The 11,676-nt window shown below is 44.3% G+C and overlaps 1 protein-coding gene across 2 annotated transcripts in view; it reads right to left on the bottom strand.

Annotated features, from left to right (window-relative positions):
• Positions 1-4,473: 4,473 nt before the first annotated feature.
• The window catches only part of ZNF454 (zinc finger protein 454), a 22,255-nt gene continuing 15,052 nt past the window's right edge, over positions 4,474-11,676 (bottom strand). For both annotated transcript variants that reach the window (XM_077746253.1, XM_077746252.1), the window contains one exon: positions 4,474-8,978. In XM_077746253.1, coding sequence (XP_077602379.1) covers positions 7,663-8,978 — 1,316 coding nt within the window. In that variant the 3' untranslated portion in view covers positions 4,474-7,662. The remainder of the gene's footprint in view (positions 8,979-11,676) is intronic.

The raw sequence follows: 11,676 nt of genomic DNA, 5'->3' as shown, positions 1-11,676 counted from the left end.
CCCACCTCTTTGGTATGAATGGTGTGAATGCTTTGCTACTCAGCAGGTTCTGGTACCTTCTTACCAGCATCTCACATTCAGTCCACCTGTAGATGACTTCCAAGCATGCACCATCTGGTGTGTGGTGGGGAACCCTCTATTACTAAAGGTGTTATTATATGTGAAGAGAAACACTTGTGAGGTTTCTATCCTTTATGAACTCTCTAATGTATACAAAATCTTGACTCCCAGAAGAAGGCTTTTCCTTAATCAGTGTGTACATAAGATCTCTCTCTTTGATCATTTGATGTTCAGTGGGGGACTGACAAGTTCCTGAAGGTTTTCTCATGCTACACACATGCATAGTTTTGCCTTCCTTCTCTGAGGTTCAATCAATTGGAACCCTTGAATAAAGGTTTGTTGTTGTTGTTTTCAAATTTCTGGAATTTATAAGGCATTCTGCCTGTGTTGTTTCTTTTGTGCTGAATAAAAACTGGGCTATACTTGCAGGCTTTCTCATATTTGTTGCCCTTGAATGATTTCTCCCTCGTATGAATTATGTGTTCCAGTGAAAATGGGGCTCTGGATTGGAGGCTTCCACGGTATAATCACAATATTTTTCTCCAGTATGAGTTCTCTAAGGCAGAGAAAGATTATATTTTGATAAAAACTTTTACTTACCTATTTTTTAGGTAATCACAGGTTATCACCTGTGTCCAATGTGTTGAGATTTGTATCAGCAGAGCCTCTCTTATATTATATTTTTTAAAAAATCAAATATTTATTTATTTTTGCGAGAAACAGAGCACATGTGGGGGAGGGGCAGATGGAGAGAGAGACACAGAATCAGAAGCAGGCTCCAGACTCCAAGCTGTCAGCATAGAGCCTGACACAGGGCTCAAACCCATGAACTGCAAGGTCCCTACCTGAGCCAGTTGGTACCTAACTGACTGAGCCACCCAGGCACCCCTCATGTCTTTTCATTAATGTGAGTTTTTGGACACATCTATTACATTTACTATGGCTTTGTCAGGTTTATTACATTTTGTGCTCTTTGGAAATTTCCCACCAATTCACTTACGTTCATCGTCTCTCACTCAGTGACTTCTTGTTGAATAACTATAACTTCTCCCAAAAGTTTGACTTGGGTTCTCTGCTGTATTTTTTAATGTAGTTACCAATTTGCAAGAGTCCCCTAAACTGGAATAAAATGCACAATTCCAGTGAATCTTCCCGCCATCATTTTATAGAATGAAACCTTTTCAGAAATACTCTGTTATAGTGACACCTTTTTTTCCCCCTAAATATGAAAAACTTCCAAGTGTAAATATTTTCCATCTCTTGGGACTTGAGGAGGGAAACATGCTGCAGTGTGGACAGAGTACTGACAGCTACAGGGAGCTGGGGGTTTCAGAGATGTGGAACATTCAGAGATGTTTAGCCTGTGGAGCAAAAGGTGGGAACCAAGGCGGGATACGGCTCTGAGAGCAGAGAGGCTGAGGAGAGACCTGGATGGGAAAGGCAGTCGAGGATGTACAAAGGCAGATCAGTGAAGGGGCCGGGTTTAGACACTCTAAGCCTCACTGCTTCATTCGTGGATTCCAGTGATGGGGTACTGACTAGTCTCTGCTTCTTGCATCTTTCCCCTCCATCCTACATACCAGTATCAAAATCATCATTCTGGGGTACCAGCTTCCCGAATTTATAGGAACATTGCTATGGGCCCTGCCCCCTCCCAGCACCTGTATCTGGCTGCGATTCATTATCATATTCACCTGCAGACTGACACAGAAATAGTGGGAAGGGCATGGCAGTCTGGCCCCGCTTACTGTTCACTGATATAATCTGGAAGACTAAGTATTATAAGGTTATTCTACCAGGGCTCTTGAATGTTGAACGTACCCATAGTATCAACTTCTTAGGGTTTTTTTTTTGTTTCTTTTTTTGTTTTTTTTCCTATTCTGATTTGCCAGACAGGGACATTTCCCATGGTCCACAGACTCTGTCTTGCCCCTGACACTGTAGATTTCCTTCAGTCGGCTTCCACAGCTAGAAACTGTACAGTGTCGGGGTTAAGACTTCTTGAGATCAATCTCAGCTCTGCCACTTACTAGATGGGTGGCCTGGGGCAAGATGATTAGCCTCTCGCACAGTCGCTGACAGCCTGCAGAGACGCCCAAATCATTGACCCCGTTTACCTGTGCTGACCCTCCTTGCCCTACAGTCACTACCCATGAAGACCCCACTCATTAAACAAACCCCTCAGCAGGACCACTCCCAAGACCCCAGCTCGGAGCCCCCAAATAGCACTCCTTCTTCAAGACTTCTCTCTAGAGAAATCTGCACTGTATTTCCCTCATAAAAATATGAATTCTTCAACCAGGCTCCTAGTGACAGGTTTAGGTTTCTTCTAAGCCCAAGGGTATTTTTTCAGGGGACAGAGAGTCTTTTTTTTTTTTTTACATTAAACAATAACTTCCTTTGAACTGTCCATGTGAAAATAAATAACTATAGCTTCAAAGATATAATCATAAAATAACTTGGTTACTATGGTCGAGAAACCGAAGACAAGCTTTGAAAATATCTTCTGTGAAGGGGATCACACTATAAAATGTGCTGTAGCATCTTGAATAGAAAAAAAGATGTGCTTTGGTTTTGATATGCAGTATATGGTATCAGCATTCTGCTGGTGGCAGTGCTGCATTCTGTATGTATTTTTGCTCTACAATGCCAAGTTTGTTAACCATGCTGTACAATTCCTTTATATTATACTGATATTTCATTCAATAACTTAAGAAAAACAAAAGACCAGAAAAATGGCTAAAAGCCCGTCAGGACAAAGACATATGCCACACCCTTAAACAGGCCATAGCAATGCCTCTTAAGCTCCACTCAGAGATGCTAGTTAGACTAGGCTAGTTGTTAGTGAATTCAACTGTGAAGGAAAAGGATATGTACAAAGGACTGAAATAAATCCTTAAAATTTTGGTCTAAAGGTGCTGAGGCACCTGACTCGGTTGAGCCTCTGACTCAGGTCACGATCCCAGGGTTGTGGGATTGAGCCCCACATCAGGCTCTGTGCTGAGCATGGAGACTGCTTGGGATTCTGTCTCTCCCTGCCCCTCTTCCTGGCTCTCTCTCTCTCTCCAAAAAAAAAAAAAAAATAGCATTTAAAAATAAAATCTTTATTAAAATGGAAAATTTTGAAAATCTTCATTGACATTCTTCCCAGCATTAAAATCAACTTCTAATTATTCTCTTGAGGGGCACCTGGGTGGCTCAATCAGTTAAGCATCCGACTTCAGCTCAGGTCATGATCTCATGGTTCCTGAGTTTGAGCCCCGTGTTAGGTTCTGTGCTGACAGCTCAGAGCCTGGAGCCTGCTTCAGATTCTGTGTCTCCCTCTCTCTGCCCCTCCCCCGTTCAGGTTCTGTCTCTCAAAAATAAACATTAAAAAGATTTAATTATCCTCTTGAGTGAAGTGAAAGAAAATAAAATTTTGAGATAAGAAATTATTTTAGAAAAACATAGTTTATTTACTGGGCCAATCTATATTTAAAAAATTTTTTAATGTTTATTCATTTTTGAGAGAATCTGAAGCATGTAGAACCACTCTGCTTGGCAGAAACTGTTAATGGCTATTGGTCTGTTTCTCTGGCTACCAGCCTTGGCTTTCTGCTTTTGGAAAACCATGAGAAGGGCAGTCTTAGTAATCACTCATTTAGCCTGTGTCCGGGACTTGCCATGGTTATCAGGCTGTGCCCATGAGATGCCCCAGGGAGGATACTTGTTTGTGAAACCATGATTCTTGCACTCTCAGGCTAGAGGAGTGCCCTGAGCCCCTTTCCACCTTCCTGCCCAGGGCCGAAGAAAGGTCTTCTCCTGGAAGACATGAGCATGGAAAACCATGCTTGGGACACTGTTGCAAGACTGGGGACTTGCCACATAGCCTTCCACCCATCAATAGCCACATCAGCCCAACCCAGCATCTGGAGCCTAGCAGTCCTCTAGGGTGGCCCAGAATGTGTCCATTAAGGAGGGGGCTGAGTGCAGCAGGTAGGCGTGTCCTGGAGCTACACTGCCTGGGCCAAGTCCTTGAATCATGCTACCAGCTGGGCAAACTTGACACGTTTTTAAACCTCTTTGTTCAACTTCAAGTCAGGATGGGGGAGTCCCATGTAATTGTGAGGACTGAGTTCATATACACTGTATATTGTTGTAAGAGTACTTACAACAGTACCTGGCATGAGGTACATTCTCAATGTCAACTGCTATCTTTGGTGACTGGGAATCTTTATATCCCACAGCCTGAACACTATGCTTTCTGGGGCCAGAAACCTTTGGTCACTGTGGGAGCTAGGACCAGACCGGCCATCTGAAGAAAACAACACTCACAAGCACTACATTCTGGCCATGTCTTAGTAGATAACCACGCAACACAAATGCACTTTGTGCCTCTTAGAACACTGTGTGCTCTTCTCATTTATTTCCAGAAAGACACATTCTATGGCAACAGTTTTTAATGGTGAGGAGCAGTAGACAGGGCAGCACACAGAATGGGGAAGAATACGCCCCAGTGACCAAATCCTGGCACTTGCCAAGAATGGTCATCATGAACACCACTGAGGTCATGGATGATGGCAAACAATCAAATCTGTATTTTTTTCTCCCTTCACAAACCGGTACAAAAATACTAAAAGTAAAAATATTACCAAAAATATATTTAGCAGGAAGGGAGGTGGGCCAGGAAGCTGGGACCCCTCCCACTGCGGGCTAGAGTGGGGTGGAGTGTTTGACATTGCCACATTGCCTTGCTGGCTAATCCAGTAGGACAGAGCGCCAAGGGGATAAGGCAGGAAAGGAGAGGAATGAAGACAGCCGGAGGCTCTGCACTCTAAGACTAAATTCATGTTTAAGGGAATTGTTTTCTCAACTGAAGACGCATGCAGTTTAGGGCTGTTTTGTTCCAAGACTCCAAGGCTCCAGCACAGCAACCCGGGAGCCTGAGTCTGCTGAGGAGCAAGGTGCCATTCACTCTAAAAGCAGTTGCTGCATGTGGAGGAAGGCAATGTCTTGGACACACACTGCTAACAGAGCTCAGCCAACTCGGGTGGAGAGGGAGAACCCGGGTGCAAACTCTATGAGCTGGAGATGGGAAGACCTGACAAGAGCATGAGGGGACTTTGAAAGGGGAGATTGGAGCAATTATTTCTCCTCCAAGATCTGATAGCTTCAGGGGGTGTTCACGGGAGCCCAAGACAGTGAAGAATTTAATGTCTAGGTGCTAATCCTCTTCTCAAAAATGCTCCCCTCTGGGCTGAGTGGAACTGGCCCTTCCACAGTAGGCCAGGAGAGCTCTGATGTGGGAGGTGGGATCTGGGGCTGCTTCTCTGGCTCTTCTTTCTGTAGTCCAGGTGAGGGCATGGGGGGATTGGTGCATTCATTATCTTGAGATGACAGTCGTGGGTGTGCTGGGAAGTCTGTGCACTATAAGCAGGGCAGGCAGTAATCTCAGATTGAGGGCCTCTAGGCTGCACAGATTCCGGTGCAAGAGTAGCTGTTGGAGCAGCTGGAAGGAATGAGGCGCTTAAAGGGCAGCAGGACTTGGCCCTGGCTCAGCTGCAGGAATGTGACACATGGCAAGAGCTCTCATAAAGAACACATAAAATGGACAAGATGCTCAGTGGGGCAATGTCCCACAGGGAGTAAGAGGTGATCATTAAGACCAGGCAGGCCATGTGGATAGTACTGAAGGCAGGTGTCTGGCAGTGAATACGGTTTTCCAAGTTTATTATGGACTCTGGGATTGCTGGCCCCTGCAAGACTAGATGAACACATGTGGCCCAGGGTACAAATAATTCCAAGCAACTTCCTGAAATGCTGCTTCACCTGCAGCCTAATAGGGGAGAAAGTTGAGTTACTCATCACCTGCCCACACTAGTGGACTTCACTTGACTGAAGCTGAATTTAGAGAAGTTAGGCTTTAAAGTCGCTGGAAGCTTCCTCGACTCTATTCAACTTGGGAGTCGAGGTGCAGCCTTTGCGGGGCCAGTGGGTTCCCCAACTTGATGGAGAGCACACCCACAGATCAAGAAGCTGCCACTCTGCCTCCCGGAACAATGGCTGAGTTGCTCTTCCACATTCATAATGTGGGATGTTCCAGTCTGGAAACACGTGGGCTCTCCATTCCTTGTGGTAGGGAAGGGGACAGTGCTACCAGAGGCTGTGTGTGTGAAGGCACACACGTTACTTTATCTCTGATTTCTACTGATGGCACTGATGGTAAAGGAACTATCCCTGCAGGACTAAAGTATCATGAAGACTTTTGGGTATGGACAGTGCTCTGCCAGGAACCATCATAATGCTGTTGGCCACTTCTTGACCCATGGAGTTACTCCACATGTAGCTCACCACTGTCAGAATAGGACAATCCTTAAACACTGGGATACCCAGACAGAGGAGAGGAAATGCCCACTTTCAAAGGCAAAAGCAGAAATTCAAAGCCGCTTTCCCCATGAACACAGTCAATACCTTCAGAAAACTGGACAGAAGGGCAGGGGCCAGGATGCTCTAATGCAGTGGACACAGGGGACTGCCAGCCAAGGGGGAACAGAGGTGGTCAGAACCTTTGAGAACTGGCTTTGGGCCTCTAACTTCCTGTGTCAGTTGCATGTCAGGCGACGGCAAGTCACAGAAGTGGAGGTGACCCAGACCACCACGAGGTAGTTGGACCATCACACCTGAAGCGGATCATGTCCCTAACTGCTGTGGGGGGGGGAACTACAGTGTGGAACAGCTGGAGGGGCATGTCTACACACACTCAGCCCCTGCTTTCGATACCATCCCAGTGTCAGAGTCAAGCTGAGGCCCAGAGGGACTGGGTAACTCAAGAAGTCTGACTGACCTCTATCTCCCAGGGGTCCCAAGTCCTGAAAGCTGGGTCTGTGTGAAATATCCAGAACCGTGGACTGTGTATGAGGCCAGACCCCCATATTCCCCAAGGGCAAGTGGGGTGATAATAAGAGACATGATGTCACCACTTAGGAGATGCTAAATCAAGAGGGGACACACCATTCAAATGAGCTGTCCTGGAAGGAGAATACAGGTAAGTGCAGTGGACACGTAAGTCAGGAGCATCTGACAAAAGGTGGTTTGAAGTAGGAGGTGGGAAACACCATTTGAGTCACTCCTGGCCCAACGTGCGAGTGACTGCACTTTCCTTACGCTCGGTTTCATCAGGGTCGGTGAGAATAAAAGGGTCCCATTAAAAGTGGAAACCCTCTTACATAAGAGAATCGAGTAGTGTGAAATGCTCAGAGGCCATCTTCTTACTTTTTTGTTCCTTTGCTTCTTGACCTGAATTTTTACCATTTTATAGTCTCTCTTAATAGTCGAAATGTAAATCTGACGAACTAATTTCTGTGTGGTTAATGAAGCTTCATTTTGGTTATGATATTTGACAATTCAGTAAAACATTACTGCTATTCAACGGAGGCAGTTCTGAACTAGGAGAAGTGCATGCTGTTCTTAAATTCTCAAACCCACAACACGGTGAATAAGACCATCTTCGGGCAAGCTTTCATGGCTATTTCCTGGAATGGATTCTACAGTAGGTACATGTTACCTACTGAATGTAGGTAACATGTTTAGCCTCAAAGGTCTGCCATATAAACTACAGTCATATCACTTTTCTCCAATGTGATGTTTCTGATGCTGAATGAGGTTTGCAGTCTGGTTGAAAGCTTTCCCACACTTAGTACATTTATAGGGCTTCTCTCCTGTGTGAATTCTCTGATGTTGAGTAAGGTGTGTGCTTCGAATAAATGCTTTCCCACAGATTTTACATTTGTAAGGTTTTTCTCTAGTGTGGATTCTCTTATGTTGAGTGAGGGCCGAATGGTCACTGAAGGCTTTTTCACATATATTACACGTGTACGGTTTTTCCCCAGTATGAATTCTCTGATGCTGGGCTAGGGCAGATTGGTCCCTGAAGGCTTTCTCACACAAACCACACCTGTAAGGTTTCTCCCCGGTATGAATTTTCCGATGTCGAGCAAAGGATGAATTATCCCTGAACGCTTTCCCACACTCACTACACTTATAAGGTTTCTCTCCGGTATGAATTCTCTGATGCTCAGTAAGGGAAGAGTTCACCCTGAAGGCCTTTCCACATTCATTACATTCAAAGGGCTTCTCTCCAGTGTGAATTCTTTGATGCTGAAGAAAACTTGTACTCTGATTGAAGGCTTTCCCACACTCATTACATTTATAGGGTTTCTCTCCACTGTGAATATTCTGGTGTTTGGTAAGATGTGCCCTGCATACAAAGGCTTTGTCACATATGTTACATTTAAAAGGTTTCTCTCCAGTGTGTATTCTGTGATGGTGGGCAAGGTGTATGTTTCGGATAAAAGCTTTTCCGCATAAGTTGCATTCGAAAGGTTTCTCTCCGGTGTGAATTTTCTGGTGATAAGTAAGTGAGGAGCTCACCGAAAAGGCCTTGCCGCATTCCTTACATTCGTACGGTTTCTCACCAGTGTGAATTCTTTGGTGATGGATAAGGTGTGTACTCTGGTGAAAGGCTTTGCCACATTCTCTACATTCATATCGCTTCTCTTTAATAACAGTTTTCTGATTTGCATTATGTTTTTCAGTATGAACTTTCTGATGTTTATTAAGGGTGGAACTCTTAGTGAAGACTTTTCCACACTCACTACACTCAAAGGCTTTTTTGCTAGACTGCAACCCCAGACTTGGAACAAAAGAGGAGCTCATGGTGCAGAGCTCTGCAGGTTCATCACCTTCCTGGTCACCAAGCACAGACGGGGTTTTCTGGGGAGCAACAGCCACCTGACCTCCATGCTGCCATTCCAGTAGGCCATCGTATTTCCAGTGACTGCCTCTAGCAAATCTTTCCTTTATCACCCACTGATCCAAGTCTTCTCCAGGAATATCTGCCTTGGGAGTAGATGTCTTACTCACAGGCAGTGTCATCCAGTCTGAAAGACATCAAACATAAAAAAAAAAAAACTGTTTTATCCCGGGAAAACACCCAGCCGGGGCTAGAAGATGAGACTGTTTATGATGCTAACAAAGAGGCTACAGTTTTGAAGGCTTCTTGAAGTGAAGATAAGAAAGGAAAGGGAACGGGCACCTGAGTGGCTCAGTCAGTTAAGCATCTGACTCTTGGTTTCAGCTCTCAGGTCATGATCTCGTGGTTCGTGAGACTGAGCCTCATGTCAGGCTCTGTGCTGACAGCATGGAGCCTGGTTGGGATTCTCTCTCTCTCTGCCCCTCCACTATTCACGCAAGTTCACTCTCATTCCCTGCTCTCAAAATAGATAAATATTAAAAAAAAAAAAAAAAAGGGAAAAGAGAGGTAAACAGGATGTGGCAGGAAGGGGTTGATTTAATGTATAATGTATGAAGCAGGACAGCTAGGGAGTGTAGGTTGAGAAGTCACAAGCCTGAGTTGGGATCCTGAATATAATACTCAGATTACAGAGAAGTTACTTAGCTTTCTAGGCCTCAAAAAACCCTCTACAGGTAAGAAAAAACATACCTTATCTATTTTACTGGTATGGTCTTTAAAACAACCCAGACGTGACTTAAGAAACCAGGGAAACTGGAGGTCAACACTTCATAAAGTAATTTGACTCTCATAAGTACTAAAAGCAACATTTTAATGTTTTGTATCAGCATCGGATAGCTAATAAAATGGACATTATAAAGGATCTATAAACATTCATCTACAAAAGGCCACCTCCTACTCGTGACGCACAATGTCTTAAAACCTGTATCTTCAAACCGATATGAATAACATAACACCTATATGAGGAAAATGTACCATGAAGGTGTGTATGTGAGGACACACAATTAGGAACAAAGCCGCAAATCTGCCAGGAGATACTCAGTATGTGTTGGAGGGCGAGGCCCTGACTCTGGGAAATGAGTATACAGTCACTAGAAATGGACTTGGCTTCTGGGATATGGGCCATGGCCCCACGTGATCCGACAAAGTCCTTTCTATCCCTACAGACAAATTCTGCACTTACTCAACATGATACAGGCTTACCTGGGAGATAACTGCAGATTTACTTCTAGATTGCTGCAGTGAAGCAAATACTGCAATGAAGTGAGTCAAATGAATTCTTTGGCTTCCCAATGCATATAAAAGCTATGTTTACACTCTACTGTAGTCTATTAAGTAGTGTAGCAGTATGTCCAGAAAAACGCCATATATTCCATAGTTAGAAAGTACTTTATTGCTAAAAGATGTTAACCAGCATCTGAGCTTTCAGCGAAATCATTTTGCTAGTGGAGGGTCTTGCCTTGATGATGGCTGCTGGGGCGCCTGGATGGTTCAGTCAGTTAGGTGGCCGACTCTTGATTTCAGCTCAGGTCACGATCTTAAGTTTTGTGAGATTGGGCCCTATGTTGGGGTCCGCACCAACAGTGCAGAGACTGCTTGGGATTCTCTCTCTCCCTCTCTCTGTCCCTCCCACGTGCCTGCACATGTGCTTGCTCTCTCTCAAAATAAATAAACTTAAAAAAAATAAGAAAGGACGATGGCTGCCAAATGACGGCTGTCGAAGGCTGGCGTGGTTGCAGCAACTTCTGAAAATAAGGTTAACAATGAACTCTGTCGCATCGAGGGATGCTTCCCTCTCAGAAACAATTTCTCCGTAGCAGGAGATGCTGTTTGACAGCATTTTGCCCACAGAACTTCTTATAAGCTTGAGAGCCAATCCTCTCAAACTCTGCCACTGCTCTATCAACTAACTTTATGTCACGTTCTAAATCCTGTGTTGTCATGCCAAAAACCTTCACAGCATCCTCATCAGGATGTAGACTCCATCTCAGGAAACCCCTTTCTTTGCTCATCCATAAGAAACAACTCCTCATCCGTTCAAGGTTCACCATGAGACTGTAGCAATTGGCTCACACCTTCTGCCTCCACTTCTAATGCTAATTCTCTTGCTGTTCCCACCACATCTGTGGTTACTTCCTCTGCTGAAGTCTTGAATCCCTCAAAGTCATCCATGAGGGTTGGAATCAACTTCTTCTACTAATGTTGGTATTTTGACCTCTGAACCACAAATGTTCTTAATGCTACCTAGTAGGACAGTGAATCCTTCCCAGAGGTTTTCAATTTTACTGCAAGAATTACCAAAACGTGACACAGTGATATGAAGTGAGTATGCGCTGTTGGAAAATGGCACCGATAGATTAGCTTGATGCAGGGTTGCCGCAAACCTTCAGTTTGTAAAAACTGTGTATCTACACAGCACAGCAGAATGAGGAATGCCTGGATTAACAAGCATACCAGTTTTCCTATGTATTTGTAAGTATCTGCCTGTTTTGTTAAGTCTATTTAAGACTCTGTGCTAAGNGTTTTATATGGAAACCAATCTGACAATAAACTATTTGTAAAAAAAAAAAAAAGGAAATAAAAACACTTAAATGTTTAGTTACAAGAAATAAAAAAATGTATAAATGTAAAAAAAAGAAAAGACTGTGCTAAGAAACGAGACAAGAAGAACTAGACACTATACACCAATGATGCAAATTCTTAGGAAATCCTATCATGCAAGAACAAGCCTCCCTAGGGGCGCCTGGGTGGCTTAGTCGGTTAAACGTCCGACTTTCGCTTAGGTCATGATCTCGCGGTTCATGGGTTCGAGCCCCGCGTCAGGC

The sequence above is a fragment of the Crocuta crocuta genome, unplaced genomic scaffold, assembly GCF_008692635.1.
Source record: "Crocuta crocuta isolate KB4526 unplaced genomic scaffold, BGI_CrCroc_1.0 scaffold218, whole genome shotgun sequence".
NCBI classification, from domain to species: Eukaryota; Metazoa; Chordata; class Mammalia; order Carnivora; family Hyaenidae; genus Crocuta; species Crocuta crocuta.
This window is presented reverse-complemented; position numbering and strand designations above follow the sequence as displayed.